We start from the raw sequence: 27,927 nt of genomic DNA, 5'->3' as shown, positions 1-27,927 counted from the left end.
GTCCTCATGGATTATAGTTTCTTATATCAGTTTTTGCCACATCAGAGTGGCATGTTAGGCCATTTCAAGGGGCAGTTAAGAGTCAACCACATGGCTGTGGGTCTGAAGTCACATCCAGGTCAGACTAAGGATGGCAAATTTCCTTTCCAAAAGGACATCAGTGAACCAGATGGGTTTTAATGACAATCTGCTGGTCTCACCATTTATGGCTACTAGTTTTTCATTCCATGTTTATTTCATTAACTGATTTTATATTACCCATGGCGGGATTTGAACTCACCTATCCATATATTGCTAGTCCAGTACCACAACCATTATGCTATCATAGCTATTAAAAAGGAGGAAAACAATAAAATGATTCGATCAAAACGATAACATTTATAAAAAGGGTTTAATGTAGTTTTACTGTATACAATTATTTCCAGAAGTTATGTGATTACTCCTCTCTCCAGTAGTAAAACAAAAAAAGACATTACATTCCATCAGTACCCAGATAGTATCACTAAAATCCAAATCAAAACTCACAAATGGAAATTGTACTCAACTTTTTGTCAAAAATACCAACTGAAACTAATTTTCTGACACATCTCCAATAAATTGTGTTCCACTTCAACTGTTGGACAAGCAAATGTAGAAAGTTTGATTACACAATATAACTCGTCTTCTGCTCACCGTTAAAGGCAATTTGAAAACACTAAAGCATTAGCATGCAACCTTTTTTTTTGCTCCTGAAGCCAACTATTTTTGTGAAATCCCCTTCAACATCTTCAATCCAAAGATCAAGACACAAGCAGACAGTTTTGGAGTCGCACTATGCTATGAAACACAGGGAACTACTGATTTTATGCAGTGTATGATAAGTTTCCTGATGTTCATCTGGGGGTCTGTGCAATCACACTTGTAAACTTCCTTTTAAAAAAAAAAAAGTGTTAACCAGGCAAAACCATGTCTCTCAGAATATCTACACATTCTAAATCTGGTATAGAAATCAGTGTCACCTACTCTGGAAGATTAAAAAGAAAGTCAACAGGGCAAATGCACTCACAAACCACTTTCACAGAGAACAGCATTTCACATAAAACTAGTTAGGCAAAGCTAGGAAGCAGAGAGCCACATCAGATTTGGGACAGTCGTGGCATGGAATTGTCCCAAATGCAAGATGTTCTAGCATCATATAGGAGCCTTGTGGCTACTAGAATAACATTGCTTTAATTCAGACAATGTACTTGTGGAGAATTTTAATGCTGAAGAGACACGGACAAATTCATCTGTACAGCAAATTACTCTAACTCTTCTGCATCATCACCACCATCACCTGGGGGACTCTCAGCACCTTCATCGGGATTTTCTCCATCACCAGCTCCCAAGATTTTGTCTTCATCTTCAGCTGAGAGAGCACCTTCTTCTGCTGGAAGAGAGTCTTCACCATCCTGATCCGTCACAGAGTTTGATTCAGCTTCTTCATCAGTGGCATCAGCTCCCTGCTCAGACTGGTCAACTGTCTCATCTGCATTGACCATTTCACCATCACCTTCATCACCTTCCTCTGGTTCTGCCTTTGCTTTTGCGGTCTCACCTTCTGCAGTTTCATTTTTCTTCTCCCCATCATTTTCACCTGTAAGACTCTCAGTGATTGCATCACCCTCCAAAGGATCATCTTCAGCATCTTTAGCATCTTCAGTAAACGGATTCTCCCCCTGCAAAAATGTGAAGAAATCCAAACTCTGAACAACTTCAAACAGTTAAGATTCCAACATCAGATATGTGAATTCACATGTATGTGAATGCATGGTGTGGTTAATAAGATTGGTGAACTGCAGGCACAGGTTGACAAAAGTTGTATTATTGCTCTAACAGAGACCTGGCTCAAAGAAGGGCAGGATTGGGTACAAGGTATTTAGGAGAGACAGGAAAGAAAGGGGGGTGGGGGCATGGTTTGGGGGAGTGACAGTGCTGATTAAGGAGGGTATTACAGTTCTAGAGAGAGAGAATGTTCCAGTGGGGTCAAGGACAGAATCTCTCTGGCTGGGGGCAAGGAATGAAAAAGGTGGAATAACATTGATCAGTGTAGTATATAGACCACCAACTAGCAAAAGGGATGTAGAGAAACAAATCTGCAAAATAATTACAAAGGTGCAAATGTTATAGAACAATTATAATGGGGGACTTCAATTATCCAAATATAGACTGAGACAGGAATAGTGCAAAGAGACAAGAAGGGCAAGAGTTCCTGGAGTGTGTTCAAGATAATTTTCTGCAGCGGTATGTTTCTGGTCCAACAAGAGGACAGACACTGTTGGACCTGATTCTGGGGAATGAGTTGGCCCAAGTGAATCAAATAACAGTAGGAAAGCATTTAGGGGACAGTGACTATTGCATCATAAGGTTTAGGTTGGCCATGGAGAAGGACAAGGAGCAATTCAGAGCAGGGATAATTAATTGGGGGAAAGCCAACTTTGATGGGATGAGAATGCACCTCAGTCGAGTGAGTTGGAATCAAATGTTGGCTGAAAAGACGGTGGCTGAACAATGGGCTACCTCAAAGAGTTAGTATTGTAGGCAATGTCCAGGTATATTCCCCTGAAGGGGAAAGGTAGGACAAATAAATCTAGAACACCATGGATGACGACAGAAATAGAGGTGAAGATGAAAAGGAAGAAGTACGCGTATGACAGATGTCAGGTAGAAAATACAATGGAGAATCAAGCTGAATATAGAAGGACCAGAGAAGGATAAATGAAAAAACTAATCAGAAAGGCAAGGATGGAGCACAAAAAGAGACTAGTAGCTAACATAAAAGGGAATTTTTGCATTTTTAAATAAACCAGGCTAGATTGTTTTCAAAGGAGGGGTGAAATGGGTCATCTAGCCAGGTGAAGTTTAGAAACAGTGTGTTTATTTTTCCCGAAGATTACTGATAAAAATTAGTGCTATAAGAGATTTTTATTATTAGGAAGGTAAAGTCCAAAGACATAATGAAACAATGGGTATTGGCATTCAAAGGGAAAACTATGCATAAAGGAGCGAAGACTGCCTACCCATACGCTCAGCCTAAGATTCAACAAATGTGAAACGTCTTCAGCCTGTATGTACCAAACTGCTGCCTCCAGGGACTGAAGTTAAGAGAACTCACTTTGAATTCAACTGTTCAGGGTAGTGTTTACTTTGCATGGGTCTTTTAAAATCAATGTGTATTACTGTTGCCTTAACGAAGGGGTAACTGGGAATCAGATTAACTAGGGATTTTAAAAGTTATTGTAGCAGTAATTTGTAGACATATGTATGGCTTATAAACTTTTCTTTTATTAATAAATGTTTAATTTAGTTTTATAAAAATCTCTTAAGTTTCGGTGCTCTTAATATTACTGAATTCAAAGCCCGCATCTCGAAACATACATATTGAAAATTAGTTGTGACAGTTGTTTCAAGTTTCCCTCTGGGATTTGAGCAGCTCAGCATTTACCATCTGCTGTATCATAACACTACTTCATAGGACGAGGTCTATGTAAACACCATCACATAATTACCAAGAGGTCTGAATGTTCAAACATTAAGACTGAAACAAGCTGTGTACTGTGCTCAAGAACTGATTGAAGGAAAAAAATGCGAAATTTAGTGGCATTTTTGGATTGACTTATCAAGAATATTGTTTAACAGACAAAATGTGGATTTTCAATTAGAAATAAATACCCTTTTAATGGCATTAGCAAACTAACTGCAATCCCTTCAATTGTTTGGCCAAATACAATAGCATGCATTGAAGATTACCTTGAGGTATTTTTCCAACATGCTCACAATATTCCGATTATTGAGTATACTCTTAGCTACCTGAAGACTAGTCTTCTTTGACTGCTCAAGCATCATCTAAAAACAAAAGCAAACCATTATTTTTCAATAAACCAGCTATATCATCCCAACCTGGACCTTCAAGTTACATTTACCCATCACACCTGTGCTCACTGATAGCGGCTTCCAATCCAGCAGTGCCTCAAAATTTAAAATTCTCACCCGTGTTCAAATTGTGGGCTCGCCGTTCACCATCTGTACTCTCCTCCATATCCGTTGGAGAGGTGTACAAGATGTAATGTGCATCTCTGTAAATAAAAGCTTATAAGTGCATAAAGACTAGTCTCCAGTTCTATGCTTCATCACTCTAAATTATAATACCTACAATCCTGAGAGATCTCTGCATTCCTCCAATTTTGGCCTCTGGTGCATTCCAGATTTCCTTCACCCTTCAATTGGCAGCCGTTCCTCGACTAAACGTCTCCAATCCTTTCCTCCTTTAAAACAATCCTTAAAACATGCTTCTTTGACCAAGCATTTAGTCATCTGTCCTAACATCTCCTTGTATGCCTCGGCATTAAATTTTCTGATAACAGGTGAAATAATACAACTTTTCGTTTTCTCCTCCACCTTTGGTGGAAGGATTTTCAACCTGCATCCGTTCGCTCGATGAACCCCTACATCTCACTCCTAAGCATTTAAAAGTCTTTAAAATGCCAAACTTTCAATTAACACCTGCATTCATACATTGTCCTTAACCTACTAAAATGTTGCTTCACAGGATCATTATTAAACAAAATTTGATACCAAGCCACATGAGAAAATATTAGAAGATGGTCAAAAGCTTGATCAAAGAGATGGGCTTTAAGGAGTATCTTAAAAAGGAGGGAAGAGTATTGGAGAGGATCAGGAAGGGAGTTCCAGAGTTCAGGACCCAGGCAGATAAAGGCACAGCCACCAATGGTGGAGGATTAAAATCAGGTTAGAGGTCAGAATTGGAGTGCAAGGCTCAAGGAGTTTATAGATAGCAAGAGGGGAGGCCTTGGAGGGATTTGAAAATAAGGAAGAGAACTTCAAAATTGAGGCATTGCTGGACCATGAGCCAATGTACGTCAGTGAGCACAGACTTATGAAAATGAGACAATATAAGTTAGGACACAGACAGCAGTGTTTTGGATGAGCTTAAATTTACAGAGGGCGCAAGATGGGAGGTCGGCCAGAACAGCATGGGAAGAAGAATTGAGTCGAGAAATAACTAAAAGGCATGGATGAGGGTTTCAGCAGCTGATGACCTGAGGCAGTGGCAAAGACAGGCAATGTCACCTCTACTAAACTTCCCAAAAACCTTTGGCATTCCTTGTTTCCCTAGAGCACCTTGCAAATGTGTTAAAACTACCTGGGAGTAGTTTTGAATCCAAGCGAATACTTATTCAAATCTCAACTCTATTTTAAAAATATCAATAATCAAGCTACCACTGTCAGATAGAATGCTGCAAAGATAACCACACTTGCATGTATCAGTTGCTTTTATTTAGAAAAAACAAAAACCCCATTTTTCATTCAAGATAGTATCTTCTTTCTGAATCATTGTTACATCTTCAGAACAGACTCTGCATTCCTCCAAGCCAAAAGATTGCAGTTATTGGGAGGTGGGTAGTGGAGAGCAGAAAGTTGGAAAAAAAAGGTCAGTTTCTCATGTGGAGTGGAGAGAGTAGACAAATTTACTTTTCTGTTCCTGTTGTGGTCAAATGTCTTCATGTGTCGTTGGATGGCATTGTTCTGCATTGGAATGAACATTTCACAAGCTGTACAGTGAACAGCTTCTACTTTCTTCATGAAATTTTCAATACTAATACCTGCAATACAAAGAAATTACTAGTAGATGGAAAATATCCGCAACATATAAATTCTTGCTGAGACAAATTCACAAACCTGTAAGGTAGGCACCTGGCAATATGTATCTAAACATTTAGAGAGGGTCAACATATGTACTTATGCAACAGAATAATGACAATAGTAGTAAATAGCAGATTGACAAAAATACTTAACCATTTCACCCCTATTAACCAAGGAATATGATGATTGCAGAATTAGAAAGCAATGTGATCAGAGAAATATCAGAAAAAGAACACATACCATTTCACCACCCCACACCCACTAACTTATTGACTAATGTGTCATAATTCACCAAAGCAAGCTAAACACTATAGGTGCTCCTTGTACTTTAAAACATGGATATATGATAAAACAAAGCAACAATGGACTAATTACTCTCATGCCAGAAAAAAAAACTGGTGAACATAACTAGAGGGAAAAAGAAAATAGACTTGCATTTATATAATGCCTTTCACGACCACAGGGTGTCTCAAAACATTTTGCAGTCAATGAACTACTTATTAAAGTATAATCACTGTTGTAAAGTAGGAAACTGGAGACTATTACTGAGCATCTGGAAATGAATACACTGATTAGAAGTAATCAAAATGGATTTATAAGAAGATTGTACTTTACTTGAATTCAAGGGAATTATTGAGTGCACAAACAATCTATGTAAAATACTGGTTGGGTCACATTTAGGATATTGCATGCAGTTTCTGGTACTGAAGAGTGATGCACTGTCAAGAGTTGTTGCTTTTTGGGTGAAATGTTAAACTGAGATACCACCTGCCCAGTCAGGTAAACACAAGGTCACATTCAAAGAAGAAATTGTGTCCTGACCAACCCTGCCATGTACAAATGAGATGTTTTTTTACATTGCAACTTCAAAAACAATAAGTGTTCAATTGTCAATAAAGCTTTTTGGAATATCCCGAGGTCCTGAAAGGAGTAACATAGATGCAGATTCTTTCTTTTCTGATTGGACGATAGGTATAGTTAGGAAATTGCAATGAGATTTGAAAGAGGGGATGGAAAATTGCAAATAATCAAAATTTGAATGGTAACGTGGAAGTAACCCATAAGTGCGATCTTGCATTGAAATTTCACTCTAAGCTGTGCAAACACATAGCAACCCAGAACTTAGTGTAAATCACAAGAAATTTTCACTAATTGCTGTCAGGAGCTATGGGACAAATGCAGGATTAGAACAAAGAATAATATGGGAGATCAAAATCAAATTTTCTCTTCAAGATGTGATTAGAAACATAGAAAATAGGAGCAGGAATAGGCCATTCGGCCCTTCGAGCCTGCTCGGCCATTCATTATGATCATGGCTGATCATCCAACTCAATAGCCTGCTCCCGCTTTCTCCCCATATCCTTTGATCCCTTTCGCCCCAAGAGCTATATCTAACTCCTTCTTGAAAACATACAATGTTTTGGCCTCAACTACTTTCTGTGGTAGCGATATGGAATATTTTATTTTGAGCGGTTACTGATGTTAGTAAACTCCAATATTTTAGAATTAGATAGATAAAATGAAAGAAAGAAAACATGATTTTTAAGCGATTGCAGAGGCAGGAAAAGTGGTGGGGGGGCAGGGGGAAACAAAGGGAAGGTCTAGGATAGGGTGAAAGACAGGAGATGAAAAGACAAAAGATGACGGCGCAAGGCAAAAGGAGATAGTAACAGGGAAAAGTACAAAAATGATGTAAGAGTTCAATATAGACACAATGAGCTAAATGGTTACCCCATGCAGCAAAGTTTGAGACGCTATTATTAAATATAAAGCTCTCGTTCAAATTCTTACTCCCGTCTTAGCAATGCTCACCATGCAAGAGGTTTTGTTCCTGGATCCTCTTTTTAATTGCACTTTTATCTTCCATTGAATCACGAAACTTCAGTGTTTTCTTATTCTTGTTCAAAACATATTCCTGAAAGGAAAGACCAGTTATTTAACACAACAAAATTCTTTAAACAAGCACAATATAGTTCTGCTAGCAGAAAGTAACTTGTTGAGTTAAACATCTGGATGGAATTTTCCACTCAGGTATTTATCAAATCACAACTTTCACTCCAGGGAAACCAAAAACTGACGATTGCAGAAACAGAAAATCCCAGCACGATAATTGTAAACTTTCAGAGGGAAAAGGGAAGGACTGCTCTTCAGATTGGATGTCTGACTGAAATGGCTAGAATCAGAAGGCTAACAGTCCACAATACTATTCACTGCCAGGCAACAGGTCAGCAGCAGACCCATTATCAGGGATACAGAGCAGACAGAGAGTACTTGGTACAGCACATGGCAGCAAGATTCATTGGTCCCTGGTAAACTGGTTCTCAGCGGGACCAGCATCAGAACATCCCTCACAACTTTGAGGGGTTTAAAGTATTACTACTGCCAATCATTACCCAGCAACTCTGCTTAAAACTTGTAGGTGTCAAGTTAGTTCGTACCAGGCATTGCTGCAGCAACTGAAAAACCCAACACTCACTGAAATCAAAACAGAAAATGTTGGAAATACTCAGCATCTGTGGTGAGAGAAAAACAGAGTTAACTTTTTGGGTTGATGAGCTTTCATCAGAACTGGGTAGGTTTTAAGCGATTGCAGAGGCAGGAAAAGTGGTGGGGGGGCAGGGGGTAAACAAAAGGGAAGATCTAGGATAGGGTGGAAGACAGGAGATGAAAAGACAAAAGATGATGGTGCAAGGCAAAAGGAGATAGTAACGGGGAAAAGTACAAAAATGAAAGGTAGGCCTAGAGAAGCTGTAAAATGCCAAAAACAAAAGCCTCACCAACAACTGCTGTCCAAAAAAAGTGGCAAGATTGTTTAACTCAGTGTTGATTCCAGATGGCTGGTAGGTAATCGAAAGGTGAGGTTTGTCCAAGCTCATACAACCTCTTCATGTAACTATTCCCGAGCACAAGTTGGGATATGGGAAACACATAATATACATTTCACTTGTGCTAAGTACTAACACAGCACTAAACTTTAAGAAAAGTATATTTAAATACAAAACTAACATACATGCAAAAACTCAGCTGTTTCTTTAGGAAGCTTGGTCCCAATGAATTTGAAGTTCTCCTTATGAAATTTACTTTCCAAGTGGGGGAAAATCTCATCATCATCAAAGGTGCGAAACTTGCAAACTGAGCAGGCATACATTATTCTGTAACAACAACATTTTCTTAGTTGTGAAAAATATAGTTTGCAACATTGAGGTTGTTACTATATTCAATTGCAATACTGGGACTGACGAATGCAATCCCACAAGACATAATTGGCCAGTAGACCTTATTATAATTGGCGTAGTTTTCAGTTGAGAATTGGTGGGAAAAAAAGAGACAAGGCGAAACTTTTCATCTTGCACTCATCAGGACACTTCGCAAGAATACCAATTTAAGGAGAAAACAATAATTTATACTGTATGAGAAGAGTGCTGATTGGTTGCCAAGTGGACCTGATTGGTAGAGGTGCTGTCACAGAGAATGCAACAGTGATGGTGACTGACAGTTAACTGCCAAGCATTGTTGAAATTTAATCCAGGCAGCTTGATCCTGATTGGTCAAGGTGATTAAATCAGTGAATGGCTGTCACTTATTTTGCTTAACTGAAACAGGTACAAATGTGTGTACATGTTCTTTCTGTCTGCAAAGAACAGGCATCTATGTATTAATATATGTAGCTTCCAGTACACACAAATGCGCCACGCTACAAGCCCAACTGACAATCTTAAATTGGTTGTCAGTGTAATTCTTAGCACAATGAGGATTATTTAGCAAATGTTATCCAATCGTGGAATCACATCTAATGTTGGACACCGTGTTTTGGGGTTTTCAAGCACGGGCTGGTTGGGTACAGTCTGTACCTTGATATGCTTGCTGTATTTAAATCTGCAGCAGCTGCAAGTAATAATTTCCTTACCTGTCTTAATGGGCTCCATCCTGCGTTCAAATTCACCTTTGAAATGCAGCAGTCAAATGAACTCCCCTTCCTTGATGTATTAGTTGAGAAATCTGCCAGGGGGTTTCTACCACGGTCAACCACAAGTCTACCTTCACTGGTCAATATACGCATTGGGATTCTTGCAGTTCCACACATTATTAAATTGGTCTAATTGGCAACCTTGTAAATAGGGCCAGAGACATCTGCTTACCATGCAAGCTTGATGTTGAAATAGGGCGCATCAAAGACATCCTGCGGCATAATGGCTACCCCGGTCATATCATTTCACGCTGTATACCACGCAAACTCATAAACGGACCTAAGGCATCACTTTCAGCCTTGAAAAGTGCCCAGTCTACCTCAGGTTACCCTGGAAGGGCAAGGTATCTAAAAAATGTGAGCAACAGGTGAAGCTAGCTGTTTCACGCTGCTACTATACAGTAACAACATGAGTGGTATTCGCCACTAACAGGGTGCTGCCATCAAGTCAAAAAGACATTCTGCCAATCACACAAATGAGTAATGTGGTATATTAATTTCAGCGTCGGTGTGATGCTAAGTATGTAGGCCGTACATCCCAAAGACTGGCAGATCATATCAAACAGCATGTCCCAGCCGCGGTTCGCACCGGGCAAGGACAGACCGTACCCAACCAGCCCGTGCTTGCAAAACTCAAAACAGTGTTCAACATTAGATATGATTCTGTGATTGGACAACATTTGCTAAATAATCCTCAGTCTCCTAAGAATTACACTGACAGCCAATTTAGGATTGTCAGTTGGGCTCACAGTGTGGAGCATGTGCATGTATTGGAAGCTACATATATTAATACACGGGGCCCTGCTCTTTGCATACAGAAAGAACATGTACACACATTTGCGCCTGTTTCAGCTAAACAAAATAAGTGACAGTCAATAGCTGACTCATTCCTCAGGGCAACGCCATGACCAATGGGGATCAAGCTGCCTGGTTTAAAGTTCAACAGTTAACTGTCAGTCACCATCACTGGTGCTTTCTCCATGGTAATGCCTCTACCAATCAGAATACACTTGGCAACCAATCAGCACTCTCTTCTCATACAGTATAAATTGTTGTTTTCTCCTTAAACTGGTATTCTTGAAGTGTCCTGACGAGTGTGATACAAAAAGCTTCGACATGTCTCATTTTTCAGGAATACTCAAGTTCTGTACTACCAAATGGCTAGTTTTAAGTTGCTAGAGGTTTACGAGGTTTGCTACATCCTAAAGGGCCCAGTGAATCAGAAATAAAGTCCAGAAAGATCCTAATTGCAGCCCTGTTTTGTGCTTTTTCAGTTAGGATGGCAGTCAGCCTGCAAAGATAAGTTTGTCATTCTCTGTCCAACCTCTCCCTACTGAACCACACAGCAACAGCACTGGGCATGGCTCAAATTACTTATAGGACTGATTCCCCAACTGCTCAGGGAGTGTGACCACTTGGTCATGATATCAGCAGGCAGTCACTATTCACCTAACTACATTTCATCATAAATCATCACGTGTTAGGAAAAGCACAACATTTAACTCACACAACTACCCATCTCACAATCCAATCAATAACAAATACTGGCTCCTATTCAATCCAGTTATTCAAAACTATGCAACACACATTAAAACATTTCCCTTTAATTTTAGGATAAATTGCAAGTACAAATAGATCTAGTATAGACAATGCTCCTTTACCTTTCTGTAATACGATCCCGTTGTCTCTTCCTTGGTTTAATTTTCATTTTCAGCTCATTAATTTCCTCTTGTACATCACCAGCTAACAAAAACAAAATATGACTCTGCAGGTTATTATATATCAGAAATGCACAAACAAAACTTACACAAGACTAGTCCTCTTTTCTTGGAGTCAATATTTTACCATCTGCATCTGTCTCTTTTTTCTCCTTTTCAGGGCTGTCCGTTGAGTCTTTATCCTCAATGTTCTAAATATAAAAAAAACAGTTTCAATGATACACCAACCATCAATCCCATCAGATTTTCTTTTACAAATATACTGGCTCAGGCATGAATTAAGGTTAATTTGGAGATTGCTTTTAAAACTAACATTTTTTAAACCTGCACCACAGTACAAGCCAGGACCTTCAGTGTGATAGAAAAGTACTCTCCGTTAGCATCCAGAACCAAAAACAAATTAATCAGATAGGGTGGGGGGCAAGAATGGAAGAGAGCACATCCATCAATCGTGCCCTCAAACTGTCAGCCGGAAGTATCTGGGAGCAGGGTACAACTGGAAGGAAGGTATTCCAACCGTTTCATAAAAGAAAATTAATTTGAATAACAACTTATTTTAAAGGCATTAATTTAGTTTCCAACAAGGGGACCCAGGTCAGCCCTTACTCTGTACAGTGGACTCAAGTGGCATCAATTAAGAGCAGCATACAATAAGGCAAACTGCATACAGTTTTGTACTTTTTCAGTTTGGATGGCAATCAGCCTGCAAAGATAAGTTTGTCATTCTCTGTCCATTGCATACAGCAATGGATTTCAAACCGGCCTGAGGTGGCTCCAGATCTGACTGACCCCAGAAAACCAAACTTTAGGCCAGATTATGGAGGCCTTTTGCCTTAGGTATGCTGAAACCACATCTTAAAAAGTTCCATTGTTGTAGAATTTAAGATTTTCACAAATACTCACAGTACTGGCATCACCTCCTGCAGCATCTTCAACATCATCTCCAAAACCTGTCTCCTTTTCTTCTAAAAATGAACAGAAAAGTCTTTTGCACACTAATGTAACATGCTGCCTGAAATTGCCTCAAACACTGGGTTTGCAAACTTCTCATGAATTAAGAAAAAAATTCAGTGCCTTTACATACTTGGAATACATACATGCATGATGAGGGCAACCTTTCCAACATTGATACAGGTTTGGAAACATGCCTCACCTCTCGTACAAGGAAAAGCACACCATCACATAAACTTTGTTCAGTGCCCCACTATCATGAAAGGTATAGCAACATTACTAACCACAAAAACATATCCAACTACAGCTGATCAGCAAGGTACAGTGACTTCAACGTAACAGATTGTTACATGCACAATTTTTTAAAAAACGATGTTTATTGAGTAAACACATTGATTGATTCAATCCAGGAAGGACGCAAAACAGGTAATAATATATAGCACCTTTAATGTAATAACATCCCAAAATACTGCACAGGAGCCTCATCAAACTAAATCTGACACCAAGCAACTCAAGATTATGAAGGCAGATGAAGAGGTCGATTTTAGAGGTCTGGGGAGGGTATTTCAGAGATTAGGTCTTTGACATCTAAAGGTATGGCTGTCAATTGTGGAGTGATTAAAATCAAAGATACTCAAGAGGCCAGATTTGGAAGAGCACAGATAACTTGTAGGTGTTAGGGCAAAGACTATGGACCGATTTAAAAACAAGAACAAGAGTTTTAACATTTAAGCATGGCTTAATCGGGAGCCAATGTAGGTCAGCCATCATAGGGGTGATGGGTAATCAGGACTTAGTTTTGCAAGACCTTAAGTTTATGGAGAGTAGAATGTGGGAGGGCAGCCAAGGCTGTACTGGACCCCCAGAGGTAACATGCACGTTGATATATTTCCAGTGAAACAGATGCAATGAAAAACTAGCAAGTCTCAAAGTACCAACTACTAGCATGCTAAGTATTTGTCTTATGTATAGACACATTTTTGAAGATGCTCTTCTACAAAGACACTTCCAGTTGGTTTCTGCATTCTTTATCCATGTCCTTTAAGTGATTTGAGCAATTTATAAAGTTCTACACAAGGGTTTCAGCCATAGATGCGTTGAAGCATGGGTGGATTTGAGCAATGTTAACAAAGGTGGAAATAGTACTGGTGCTGATATGTGGTTGGAAGCACATATAAGGGTCAAATATGACACCAGAATTGTAAACAGTCTGGTTCATTCTCAGACAGTTCCCAGGGAAATGGATGGAGTCAGTAGCTAACAAATGAAGTTTGTGTTGGGGATAGAAGACAATGCCTTTCACCTTCCCAATATTTATTCACAGGAAATTTCTGCTCATCAGAATTGATGGCAGACAAGTAGTCTTACAATTGAAAATATATGTTGAGTGGCTGAGATGAGGTGGTTGGAATGAGAAGACAAAACCAGCATAATTAGTTGGGCCAAATGGCCTGTTTCTGTGCTGTACATTCTAAATTGTATTGAACTACATAGAGACAGAGGAGTGGTCAAGAGAATTGGTTGTGAGACAGATAGATGTGGAATCTGACACCGATGTCACAAAGGTTAGGATGTGGATGAGAAATAGTCAGGCTCCAGGCTCCATCCATGATCTATGCTTAATTGGTTGATCTCAACTAAGTTAACAGTTGAAATACAGCTCCTTATGCTGACAGGGAAACAGAAACCGTTGTTCCTATTCACTATCTGCTGACTACAGCTGGAAAATGAACAGTGAATGTTGGAGCAGGATTATCAAGGTCCCCACAGTTGAAGAGATTACCTAAATTCATGGTCTAGGCTTGCACATGAAAAATTACGGATGGGATAAGGAGGAAGATGCAACAAATTTAAACATGGTTACCTGCTTCACTATCTGAAAAATCCGACTGGTCCATTCTTCCTACTTTGCAATCTGATTCATCGTTGCTTGCAGTTGAAAGCTGCCTCTTCCTTCCAAATCCCATCTCTCTGCCTCTTCCTCTCCTCTGTTAAAAAGATACCACAGTATTAGTCAACAGCTTAACTTTGACTGGATATCATTAACCAAGAGATCATGTTCCTCAGGTTCTGATGTGTGGTAGAACTTTATAAATCGCTCAAATCACTTTTTTGGCATCAAAGTCTTGCCTGGATCCAGATCCAGTTCTAGCAAGTGTTAAAGTCCAGGAATGAATCTCATTCTGCCACTTCAGTACAGAACATTATTTCAGTTTCATTGTTTTAAGCACATTTAATCAAACTGAAGCTTCCGTCTTCAAAACCAGAAAGTAACTTTGGTGCCCAGTGGTTTATAAGAACTCCTGACCAAGTGCACACCATTACACTTTCACTGAAACGTACAAGCCTACTAGGAATCATTAGCATAGCCACAGTTGTAACAATGAATGTTAAACCTCCCAAATTCCAGGCACACACATTGATATGTTTCCAGTGAAACAGATGCAATGCAAAACTAGCAACTCAAAGTACGAACTACTAGCATGCTAATTATTTGTCCTATGTATAGACACATTTGTGAAGATGCTCTTCCACAATGACACTTCCAGTTGGTTTTTGCATTCTTTATCCACGTCCTTTAAGCATTCATCTAATGAAAGGCCCAAGTACATTTCAAGTTTCTCCCTCAACTGCACATTGCACCTACAGCACTCCAGCAATCCACAGCAACTCTTTTTGCATATTCTGATCCATTCCATATATTTGACCATCCCTATTGTTTTTAATCATATCTTGCTATTGTTTTTAATTTTATCTTTACACGACTTCATTTTTAAACATTCACGGTTGAGAAAGGGCAATTTAAGTGACTGCACAAGACTCGTGGAATGTGGGTTTGTTGAGCTGGTTACTGAAATTCACACAGCTGAATACTTAAGTCTACGACCTTATAAAACGGGAAAAGTTTTCTACTTACAATTCTGAATCGATTCCGCTCTCTCCTTCGCTGTCTGCCAGCTCCAAACTGTTTTCCTACTCCCTGCACGCCGAACATCCCAAAACCGGAGGTTAAGGCCTGGGAGAAGAGCGAAGGGAGGTTCCTGGAGGGGGGAACATAGCCCCTGCCTCCATATCCCATCGACAGCTCATTCCACTGTGCAGACAGTCGCTCAGAACTTGAAGACGATGAGAACGGGTCGTTCCGGAAAGGTCTGTTATTTGGAGGCCTGTCTCTAGACCAGTTCTGACCCCACTGCTTGCCGGAGCCGTCACGTGCTCTGTTGCGGAACTGATCCCTGCGGTTCCTGGCGGAGCTGTCGAAGCGGTCAAAGCGACCTCCATAGGAATCATTACGATTAGGTCCAGATTCACTGTAATCGAAACCGGATCTGAACAGATCACGGTCATCCAGTGAAGACCTGGAGTCGTAGGACTCGAAAGGTACAAACCTGAAAGAGTCGCACAGCAAGCAAGGAATCTGGTCAGTAGCTGGAAAATACCAAGAAACAGTCTGCTGAACAGTCAGAACAGACTGAAATTTAAACAGCAGAGTTTCAACCAAGCTAGGTGGTTTTTTTTAAGCAACTAACATTTTCTACAGTGTTTTGTAAATCAGCAGACTCTGGTAATGAATAATTTGCCAGTAATAATAACTGATCTGTTACCAATTTAAGAGCCTCACTCTTGATTTGTTAACCTACACTTTTCCCAAAGCTAGCACCTGTTAATAACCTGTAACCAATATACAAATGCACTGAGCTTGTAGATTATTCACAATGCCTGAGCAATGTGAAAACTAAACATGGTCAATACGTGGATGGAAAACAGATTGCATTTTTTTCCACATTAGTCCATAGTGCTATGTTTATTGCCAAGCCGAGAGTGCTATTATACAACTACAGTTAACAAATTCCACTTGTACAGTAGCAGGCACGCATGAGCAGGGTTAGATAATGTTCTCGGTGTTTTATAACTCCTTTCAAACTTATGCTCCTCTCAATGTCATCTGCTAACCTACAGCCAGCAAGACATTTCAATAAGAAATTCAGTACTGGCAGTTTATTTTTTAAACATATGCATATTTCAGCACAATGGATCCAGAACTTTTTCTCAAACAGTTACTGATAAGTAGACAGCAATTCAACTCAGTTGTTCAAATTATCAAATCTCTCATAGGTCTGATTCCAACATGAGGACAAAGCAACCCATGTAAACAATACACAAAACTAATCCAAATGCTTTAAATCCTGGGAGGTTAACAAAACCAATCCCACCAATTCAGTAAATTAGTTACATACATTTGCAGCAGCAAATATACAAATTTCATGGGTTTAGAAAAGGAAGTACTTTCCAGCCTGAATGTTTGCCAACAACAAACCTGAGAATATGCTTTATACTAAATATACCACAGAAAATTTCTAATTTAGACTCCAACAAAATAATCAGTACTCAGCAGCTTTAAGCACTAAACATGTGCAAAACATGTGCAATTTAGTCAGGAGCCTAAACTGAGATCCCTGTAGTGTAGTAATTCCAGTTAACTGTCTAAAATATGTACAGCTGTTGAGATCATAAAGCATCTATTGACAAATCCATACCCAACAATCTGCCATTCCCAAACATTGGCTGGCAAAACCCAACAACTAATTTTCATGATCTAAAGCCCGAGATGAAATATGTTCTCACTACCCAACATCCTCAATTCAACAAGCGAGTAACATGCATAAAATCAAAGGAGTTCCAGTATAAGTGCAACCTGCTTGATGCAGTACCTTCTCTTCTCCAGCCCCCTACATTTCTAACAGCAAAGTTCCACTGGCACTGGTGCCCACCATTACTTCATCCATGATAATTAACAAGGCAACTTGCTTGTAAGCTTCAGCAAACTCTTTAATGAAAAGATCATCATGCCAAACTGGATTCTCATTGGCATTTACATATATATCTATATTGTTACTTTGATATTATGATCACTAGAAATGTATATCAAGCTACATTACACCTTCCAAAGATCAGGAGTCAATGGTGAATCATAGATGGGTTGCTATGTTGCTGCTCCAACTGAGGGAAGCAATTCAGACCAGAGACACTCTCCGAGTCAGCATGGCTCAGTTCATAGCACACGGTGCACTTATCAACAAAGCCACTGGGTCTATAAGTAAACTGTCACTCTATTGCTATTCTGCCATCTCCCCAAAAATGAAACAGCAATATTACTTTATGATAACCCCAAAATTATTGATATCTAATCAGCACAAAGCTCATTAAACGGGTTTGAACAATGATGGTGGTGCTCTTTGCCTTTGCCATAACAAAAGCACCCTCCTTACCCAAGTGCAGTTGAGAAAATACTTTTCTAGAACCAAATCACAAATTACTGCCCTCCCAATCAAAGCTATCAACTTGATCAAGTTAGGCCATGACAGAAACAAGGCCATTCTATCCCCATCACCAGTACCTCCATTTGATGGCAATTACTGAACTAATTAAATAGTTAGCTGGGCAAGTTGAAGATAAATAAAACATCATGTCCACAACAGAAAGCCAAGAGACAAAACATACCGACTCAGTGAATAAACAATTTTAATACTAATTCAAAATCTAATCTAAATAGCTCAAAGTATCCAAAGAGCACAAAGCTCCAACTTAGTTTCCTGACTGGCACACAGCAGTTCAGCTGCTTTTGAAGCCCTGATAGATACCTTTCCTGATCATCACCTTCGTTGCGAGAAAGGAGATCTAACCGTTGGTTAATTTTAGCGACAATGGATTCAGAAGTCTGGTTGCCTTTTTGCGAGTCCCAGGATTTGCCACCGTAACCATAATTTGATCCAGAACCTTGTCCATAACTATAGTCATCATAACCTGAGGATACAAATAAACATGAATGTCAGTGTTCTTCGCAAATCAACCATGTATATGAGTTCTTATGTCACCATTAGGAATGGCTATTACACACGATAGAGAAACAGATCAGGTTAGAGGAAGAGAGTTACCTGGTGGTAATATATGAATTTTTTAAAAATCAGCTATCTAATGCCAAGTGAATGACAGCTAAACATATGAGATTATCATAGATATGAAGAGCATACAAATAATCTTGGTATAGGGAGTGAAAAGACAAGAAAATTGTTCTGTGACCTAGGAATTAAGGTTTTCTCCCATAATTTCAGATAAATCAATATATAAACTTTTTAAAAGAATAAACCTCAAATAATTTAGATAAACCACTCAATAGTAATTTTTTGGCTTTCATACTGCAACAGTGCTTCTTTCTGGAAGCAAAACAGGCACTGCAATGACTGCAACAACACTTCAGGAATATTCTGAGTCCAGCAAATGGACTACATTGGTGGGGTGGTAAATAGTGAGGAGGATATCCTTAGGTTACAGGACGATATAGACGGGTTGATCAGTGGCAAATGGAATTTAATCCGGATAAGTATGAGGTGATGCACTTGGGCAACACAAACAAGGCACGGGAATACACAATGAATGGTAGGGTCCTGGCAAGCACTGAGGATCAGAGGGACTTTGGTGTGCATGTCCACCAGTCCCTTAATGTACTGGGACAGGTAGATAATGTGGTTAAGAAGGCATACAGGATACTTGCCTTTATTAGCCGAGGCATAGAATATAAGAGCAGGGAGTTTATGCTGGAACTGTATAAAACACTGGTTAGGCCACAGCTAGAGTATTGTGTGCAGTTCTGGAATCCACCTTATAGGGAGGATGTGATTGCACTAGAAAGAGTGCAGAGGAAATTTACCAGGATGTTGCCTGGGCTGGACAGTTTTAGTTATGAGAAGAGATTGGATGGACTGGGGTTATTTTCCCTGGAGCAGAGGAGATAAAGGGGGTACATGATTGAGGTGTATAAAATTATGAGGGGCATAGATAGGATAGACAGGAAGGAACCTTTCCCCTTGGTGGAGGGATCAATAAACAGGGGGGCATGAATTTAAGGTAACGGGCAGGAGGTTTCGGGGAGATGTGGGGAAGAATTTTTTCACCCAGAGGGTGGTGAGAATCTGGAACTCACTGCCTGAAAGGGTGGTAGAAACCCTCATAAGATTTAAGAAGTATTTGGATGTGCACTTGTGATGCCATGGCATACAAGGCTATGGGCCTAGTGCTGGAAAATGGGATTAGAATAGTTAGGTACTTGTTTGACCGGCGCAGACTCGATGGGCCGAAGGGCCTTTTTCTGTGCTGCAGAACTCTGTGTCTCTATGTACATGTTCTCATCTCTGCACCTTCTACTCATAAGCCAGCATCTCGGATCTGCTCAATCTGAGGTTTTGACCTCTTCTCCACTTGGTAACTTCCTATACCCTTGCAGGCTGAGAAACGTGCACACTACCATCCCATTGAGCAGTTCAGCAATGTCATGTGAAGAATCACTGGCAAGTTCCATATTGAACAAAAAATGATGGAGAACAAGGACAGAGCAACTGCAGAGGACGGCAATCAGTGGGAGGCTTTGTATTCCAGAACCTACTGGGCCTTTGGGTGTAGCCATCAGGTTTACAATCACTCCATGTGACTGAGAGTTAAACCAAGTTCCAAGGCTTGGAGTGAAAGTAGCCAAATCACCCCTACCACCCTCAACCACCTCTGATAGAATTTTTACCTTCGCCAGGAGATTCTGCATTCCAATTTCCATACGAACCTGTAAAATAAAAGGCTGTTATTAGAATGTCCTAATTTGAAAATATATTTCAATAAAAGGCTAACAGTACATACTCAATTCTGAAACAGTATGTTGCACAGGATGCCACAATAATCTGTGAAAGTTGGCCACTGAGCCAAAGCTCACAAATAGTACTCTCACGTGAGTCAGGTGGTTTGTGGGTTCAAGCTTCAATCCAGACACTTGAGCACGTAATCTAGGCTGACATTAGTGCCATACTGAGGGAGTGCTGAACTGTTAGAGGCACCATCTCAGGTGGACTTAAATAATTCAATGGCACTATTTAAAAGAAGAGCTGAGGTGTTCGCCCTCCTCCCTCCATCACACTCCCCCTGCCAGTCTCCTGGCCGATATTAATTGCTTAGCCAACATCAGCTTAAAAAAAACTCATTGCTGTTTGCGGAGTTTGCTGTGCACAAATTGGCTGCCACCTTTCTTCCATTATAACAGTGACTACACATCAAAAGTACATAATCAGCTGAAATGTGCTTTGGGACATTGAAGTTGTGAAAAATACAAGTTCATCACTCTTGCTTTGAAAGCCCCAACTTATTTTTGTGACTGTAAGTTGGCAATTGCTGACATCTATGCAAAAATGAAGAGCTCTTTGTCTCTGTATTGTCAATCCAAACACAGAATATTAGATGAATTAGAATCTATTTTCAGAATTACAAAATCTTTACAGTGCAGGAGGCAGCCATTCGGCCCATCAAGTCTACACTGGCTCTCTGAAAAAGCATTCCAGCTAGTCCCACTTCCCTGCTTTACCCACATAACCTTGCACATTACTTCTTTTCAGGTAACAATCCCATTCCCGTTTGAATACCTCGATTGAACCTGCCTCCACCACCCTTTCAGGAAATTCGTTCCAGACTCCAACCACTCTCTGGATGAAGAAATTTTTCCTCAAGTCACATTTACTCCTTATGACAATTATTTTGAATCTGTGCCCTTTAGTTCTTGGTACTCTCTTCAGTGAGAACACTTTCACACTATTTACCCTGTCCATACCCCTGAGGATCTTGAATATCTCTATCGGGTCTCCTCTCAGCCTTCTTTTCTCGAAGGAAGAGAGTCCCAACTTCTCCAATCTATCCTCATAGCTACAGTTCTTCATCCTGGGAATCATTCTCGTGAATCTCCTCTGTTCTTTCTCCAATGCCTTCACATTCTTCCTCAAGTATAGCACCCTGAACTGGACACATTACTCCAGGTGAGGCCTAACTAGTGTCTTATACAAGTCTAATCTGACCTCCTTAACTCTTGTACTCAATGCCTCTATTAATAAAGCCTAAGATACTATATGCTTTATTAACTGCTCTCTCAACATGCCCTGCCATCTTCAATAACTTATGTACATATGGACCAAGGTCCCTCTGTTCCTGCAACTCCTTTAGTCTCTTTCTTTATTTTATACTGTCTTACCACATTCTGTCAAAATGTATCACCTCACACTTTTCTGCATTGAACTTTATCTGCCACCTGTCTTCCCAATCCTTTTGAAGTTCGACTATCTTCATCACAGTTGACACATTTCCATTCTGCGTATCGTCCTCAAATTTTGAAACCATGCCCTGCATACCACAGCCATGGTCATTAAAATACATCAGGAAGAGCAAGGTCCCGACACTGACCACTGAGGAACTCCACTACAAACCTTCCTCCTATCTGAAAAACCACCATTTTTCACTACTCTTTGGCAATGATCCTCCATTTTTAAACTATACTCCTGGAGACTAGGGAGTTGTCTGTTTACCAGAATTCAAGAGGGTCCACAACGTTAGTGTTTGTTTCATTTGAATTTCTTCAATATGTTCACATTTTAAAAAATTTATTCATGGGATATGGGAATTGCTGACTAGGCCAGCACTTATTGCCCATCCCTAATTGCCCTTGAGGTGGTGGTGAGCAGCCTTCTTGAGTGCTGCAGTCCATGTGGTGTAGGTACATCTACAGTGCCGTTAGGGAGGGAATTCCAGGATTTTGAACCAGCAACAGTGAAGGAACGGCGATATATTTCCAAATCAGGATGGTGAGTGACCTAGGAGGGGAACTTCCATGTAGCGGTGTTCCCAGGCATCTGCAGCCCTTGTCCTTCTAGATGGTAGAGGTCGTGGATTTGGAAGATGCTGCCTAAGGAGGCTTGGCGTGTTCCTGCAGTGCATCTTGTAGATGGTACACACTGCTGCAACTGTGCGTCAGTCATGAAGGAAGTGAATGTTTGTGGATGGGGTGCTCTGTCCTGGATGGTGTCAAGCTTCTTGAGTGTTGTGGGAGCTGCACTCATCCAGGCAATGGAGAGTATTCCATCACACTCCTGACTTGTGCCTTGTAGATGGTGGACACACTTTGGGAAGTCAGCAGGTGAGTTACTCGCCGCAGGATTCTTAGCCTCTGACCTGTTCTTGTAGCCACAGTATTTATATGGCTAGTCCAGTTCAGTTTCTGGTCAATGGTAACTCTCAGGATGTCGATAATGGGGTAATGCTGTTGAATGTGGAGGGATGATGGTTAAATTCTCTTTTGTTGGAGATGGACATTGCCTGACACATGTGTGGCATGAATGTTACTTGCCACTTGACAGCCCAAGCCTGGATATTGTCTAGCTCTTCCTGCATTTGGACACAGACTGCTTCAGTATCCGAGGAGTTGCAAATGGTGCTGAATATTGTGCAAACATCAGTGAACATCTGACTTTATGATGGAAGGAATGTCATTGATGAAGCAGCTGAAGATGTTTGGGCTAGGGCACTACCCTGAGGACCTCCTGCAGTAACGTCCTGGAACTGAGATGACTGACCACCAACAACCATCTTCCTTTGTGCTAGGTATGACTCCAACCAGCGGAGAGTTTTCCCCTGATTCCCACTGACTCCAGTTTTGATAGATGCCACACTTGGTCAAATGCTGCCTTGATGTCAAGGGCAGTCACTCTCACCTCACCTCTGGAGTTCAACTCTTTGGTCCATATGTGAACCAAGGCTGTAATGAGGTCAGGAGCTGAGTGATCCTGACGGAACCCAAGCTGAGCATCAGTGATCCAGTTATTGCTAAGCAAGTGCCGCTTGATAGCACTGTTGATGACACCTTCATCACTTCACTGATGATCGTGTGTAGACTGATGGGGAGGTAATTGGCTAGGTTGGATTTGTCCTGATTTTGCATACCTATGAACATATGAATAAGGAGCAGGAGACCGTTCAGCCCCTCGAGCCTGCTCCGCCATTTAATAAGATCATGGCTGATCTAATAGTAATTTCAAATCTGCATCCCGCCTAGCCCCAATAACCTACCATCCCATTGCATATCAAGAATCCATCCACCTTTGCCTTAAAAATATTAAATGACTCTACTTCCACCACCTTTTCAACAAGAGTTCCAAAGACTCTCAACCCTCAAAGAAAAAAAAAATTCACCTCATCTCTGTTTTAAATGGGTGACTCATTATTTTTAAACAGTGACCCCTAGTTCTAGATTCTCCCACAACAGGAAACATCCTTTCCACATCCACCGTGTCAAGTCCGCTCAGGATCTTGTAAGTTTCAATCACATCACCTTTTACTCTTCTAAACTCCAGCAGATACAAGCCTTGTCTTTCCAACCTTTCCTCATAAGGCAACCCACCTATTCCAGGTATTCCAGGTAAACCTTCTCTGAACTGTTTCCAACACATTTACATCCTCCTTTAAAAAAGGTGACCAATACTGTACATAGTACTCCAGATGTAGTCTCACTGATGCTCTATATAACTGAAGCACAACTTCCTTACTTCTATATTCAATTCCCCTTGCAATAAATGATAACATTCTATTATCTCTCCCAATTACTTGCTGTACATGCATACTAGCCTTTTCATGCACTGAGACACCCAGATTCCTCTGCATCTCATGGGTTTCCAAACTCTCACCATTTAGATAATATGCCTTTCCTCTATTCTTCCTGCCAAAATGGACAATTTCAGATTTCCCACATTATACTCCATTTGCCAGGTCTTTGCCCATTCACTTAACCTATCTATATCTTTTTGTAGCCTCATGTCCTCTTCTCAAATTACTTTCCTACCTATCTCTGCGTCATCAGCAAATTTGCCAACCACCTCATCCATCCCTTCATCCAAGTCATTTATATAAACCGTAAACAGTTGCGATCCCAACACTGATCCCTGTGGCACACCACTCGTTACATCTTGCCAACCTGAAAAAGACCCATTTATGCCCACTCTCTGCTTCCTGTTGGCCAGCCAATCTTCTATCCATGCCAATATGTTACCCTCTATACCATGAGCTTTTATTTTCCGCAATAGCCTTTGATGTGGCACTTTATCAAATGCCTTCTGGAAATCTAAGTATAGTACATCCACCAGTTCCCCTTTATCCACAGCCCGTTGCTTCCTCAAAGAACTCCAATAAGTTGGTTAAACATGATTTCCTTTTCACAAAACCATGTTGACTCTGCCTGATTACCCTGAACTTTTCCAAGTACCCTACTATAGCTTCTTAACAATAGCTCCTAACATTTTCCCTTTGGCAGGACATACCTGGGCAATTTTCCACACAGCCAGGTAGATGCCAGTGTCACAGCTGTACTGGAACAACTTGGCTAGGGGCATGGCAAGTTCTGGAGCACAAGTCTTCAGTGCTATTGCCGAAATATTGCGAGGGCCCACAGTCATTGCAGTATCAATGGCCTTCTGCTGTTTCATGATATCACGTGGAGTGAATCAAATTGGCTGAGGACTCGCATCTATGATGCTGGGGACCTCCAGAGGAGGCAGAGTTTGATCATCCATGTCTGGCTGAAGGCTGTTGCAAATGCTTCAGCCTTATCTTTTGCACTGATGTGCTGGGCTCCCAGAACATCTGCTTCTGTATATAATTTTTTTTTTAAAGGTACACTTGAAACCTTCTTTTAAAAAACAGATAACACAGGAGTAAATTATTTCATCTGCTTCTGTATATAATTTTTTTTTTAAAGGTATACTTGAAACCTTTTAAAAAACAGATAACACAGGAGTAAATTATTTCATCTGATTCTGTATATAATTTTTTTTTTAAAGGTACACTTGAAACCTTCTTTTAAAAAACAGATAACACAGGAGTAAATTATTTCATCTTAAATAATCTTCGGAACTCAAAGCGTTTAAGTGTACAGATATAGACAAATGAAACATGAGGAAAAGGAAATAAATGACATCTTATTATTTTCAGTACAAAAACGGTTTGTTAATTTTCACAGCAATGCCAACAGTCATTTTATCACTGTTTGCTACATTGATACAAGGTTAAGAAAGTAAAGCAGGATCAAGCATTGGGCTCTCCTGCTTATGAACTTCTGTGGATGTTCATGCACAGTGTGGAAAAAAGCAACTGACATGTGCAGTGAAAAGAGGAGATCATGTTTGAATTTGAAAGGAGTGACAAGTCCATCCAATACAGTCCACTGCCAAAAAGATGCAAATCAAGCAGATATGCAGCTGGCTCCCATTTACAATAAAGACTTGCTCCTTGTTGGCAGTTCTCACCAGTGCTAACAAGGTGAAAGCAGAACTTGCCCCCCATATGGCTGAACCATGTCCCCTTCAACCTCACCTGTTCATTCTGAAAGCTCTCCAAGGTTCAATTTTTATTTGGCTGTGAGTAAGTGTGTGTGGGGAAGCAAGGGAGGGCACGGATGGGGCTGGGGGCGGGGTGCGGCACGGAAGGGGCCAGGCAGGGGTGCACAAAGAGGCAGAGAGGGGGCTAGTATCAGGCACAGAGACAGGAGCACTGAAGAGGCGGGGAAGGGGCCGGTTTCACAGGGGCGGGCTGCCACGCAAGGGGCCGGGGGCTAGGGTGTCAGGCACAGAAGAGGCCAAGGGGGAAGGGGAGGCAGGAGCACTGAAGGGGCGGTGGGAGGGGGCGCAGAACGGACCGGTTTCGGGGGGGGGGGGGGGGGGGGGGGGGGGGGGGGAAGAGAGCACGGGACGGGGTGGGGAAAGCATGCAAGTGGCCTGAGGGGTGGGCAGCACACAGCACAGAAGGGGCCAGGGACACATAAGAATTAGGAGTATGTCATTCAGCCCTCAAGCCTGCTCCACCATTAATACCAACATATGAATTAGAGCAGAAGTGGGCCATTTGGCCCCTCCAGCCTGCTTTGCCACTCGATGAAACCAATAGCTGACCACCTACTTCAAAACCATTTTCTGCATTATCCCCATCTCCCTTGACGTTTTGAATCAGTCTTACGAACACACTGAAGGAATGAGCCTCCACAGTCCTCTGGGGCAGGGAAGTCCAAACATTCGCCATCCCCGGAGTGAAGCAATTCCCCCTCATCTCAGTCCTAAATGCCCTGCCCCTTATTCTGAGACCATGTCCCCTGGCTCTTGCCCCCCACCCCCACTCCCAGGCCCCGCTAAACATCTTTCCTGCCTCTGCCCTGTCAGAATGATGCCTGCTTGAATGGGTTCACCCCTCATTTCGCGACGGGGGAAGGGGTAGTGACTGTGGGGTGAGGTGTCCTCGGGAGCGCGCGGGCGGGGGCGGGGAGGGGGGGAGGAGGGGTTGGGGCATCTGGAGCTGGCCGGGGTATTTACTATTGGAGCGCGCACCTGAGAGGGGCGGTTGTGCCTCGCGAAAAGAGGCTGCGCTCACTTGAGTGACGCCATTTTGTTAGGGGGCGGGACGCCGAAACCTTCGCAAACCCATTCAGATTTTCAAGCAACATCCAGGCGATGGCGATGGCCGTTAGATTATGATGGAGCTTGGCGATATATGGGGGGGGGGGGTGTGGCGGTGGTGAGGGTGAACTTTCACTTGTACTTCAGAAACTTCCCAATCGCGTCATCAAAGTAATAATCGGCCGCGCAAGAGAAAGTCTCGCAGAAAGAAATTATAAAGAGGCATTGCCGGGGGGGAGGTGGGGGGGAAGAGGGGAGTGAGCAGAAAAATCAGGCGCTGCTGGATGAACGAGCGGCCTCAGTGCACGGCCCGCGAGGCTCGTGCAACTCAAACTCACACCTCGGGCGAGTGACGGCACCGCTGACCAATCGGACGTCGGAACCGCCCCCACCGAAAAGTCCCACAGCCAATCAGCTCCCTGGGAGGCGGGATTGCCAGCGGCAGCGGATTGCGTTGGTTCTTTTTCTGCCGTCGGACGCCAAATAAAAACCTCCCACTTTTTTTTGAAAAAAAAAACAACGACGGGACAATTTACAGTGACCACCTCTCCCCTCCCACCCCCGATCTCCGTGTCAACCATACGGCCGTACAATTGATATTTTTTTTAAAAAATGAAGGAGATCAAACCTTATGAAGCGTCTATCGAGACTTGCTTGACTGACCTGAAAAACGACCGTCCATTTTGCTTCGGCTTCAGAAAGAAGTCTTCGACTCGCCTCTGCTCACCCGGATGTACCGCCCCCCATCGTCGATTGGCCCAGGCTGAGGCATATGGGCGGGCACTTGGCGGAAAGGCGGTCGCTGATTGGTGCCGGTGATCGTCAATTATAAGCCTCTTGACGACTGTAACCGTGAGAGTCTATAAATTGACCGACCAGAAGCGCGGACCATCAGATCTATCTAGATTCTGAAAAGATGTGGAGGTGGAATCGTATTGTTATATTTTTTAAATGCTGGATTTAATAAAAATGTTTTTGTCACTTCTGTCCCCTCCTATTCAGAGCTTCCAAACTGTAGACAACTTGACTGGTCCTCCAGGCGCCGTGCCCGAAGGGAATTGGCGACCATGGACTTACAATGTCAAGCATTGCCATGGAGTAATCCAAAGTACTGTAGTGGTTTGCCATTCCCTTCTGCACTATGGCTGACTAGGAAATTCTCCCACTCTTACCAGTTGCTATCAAGTATATTGGAAGGATTTCATGTCAAGCTAACAAACTTTGTGTGGATTTTTCAATGGGCTTAGTTCGGAGTATCCAAAACATGGTGGTGGGCTTCCAGATCTGCCAGATACCCAACTAGCATATAGGAAGG

The 27,927-nt window shown here is 41.6% G+C and overlaps 1 protein-coding gene across 2 annotated transcripts; it reads right to left on the bottom strand.

Moving 5' to 3' along the window:
- Positions 1 to 374: 374 nt before the first annotated feature.
- Positions 375 to 27,360, bottom strand: LOC121271389 (A-kinase anchor protein 8-like). 2 transcript variants are annotated; one of them, XM_041177365.1, is made up of 13 exons: positions 27,276 to 27,360; positions 19,892 to 19,930; positions 17,961 to 18,123; positions 15,236 to 15,707; positions 14,183 to 14,306; positions 12,271 to 12,332; positions 11,495 to 11,558; positions 11,311 to 11,392; positions 8,693 to 8,834; positions 7,495 to 7,597; positions 5,512 to 5,642; positions 3,769 to 3,864; positions 375 to 1,697 (listed from the first exon to the last, which is right to left on the bottom strand). In XM_041177365.1, exons 1-13 carry the CDS (start codon positions 27,292 to 27,294, stop codon positions 1,281 to 1,283), a joined length of 1,914 nt encoding a protein of 637 aa, XP_041033299.1. In that variant the 5' UTR covers positions 27,295 to 27,360; the 3' UTR covers positions 375 to 1,280. The 2 variants fall into 2 exon arrangements, with proteins under 2 accessions (XP_041033299.1, XP_041033300.1); XM_041177366.1 differs by lacking the exon at positions 3,769 to 3,864.
- Between the last annotated feature and the right edge of the window lie 567 nt (positions 27,361 to 27,927).

The sequence above is a fragment of the Carcharodon carcharias genome, chromosome 30 (assembly GCF_017639515.1).
Source record: "Carcharodon carcharias isolate sCarCar2 chromosome 30, sCarCar2.pri, whole genome shotgun sequence".
Lineage (NCBI taxonomy): Eukaryota > Metazoa > Chordata > Chondrichthyes > Lamniformes > Lamnidae > Carcharodon > Carcharodon carcharias.
The sequence above is the reverse complement of the archived record's forward strand: the minus strand, read 5'-3'. Positions and strand labels throughout refer to the sequence as shown.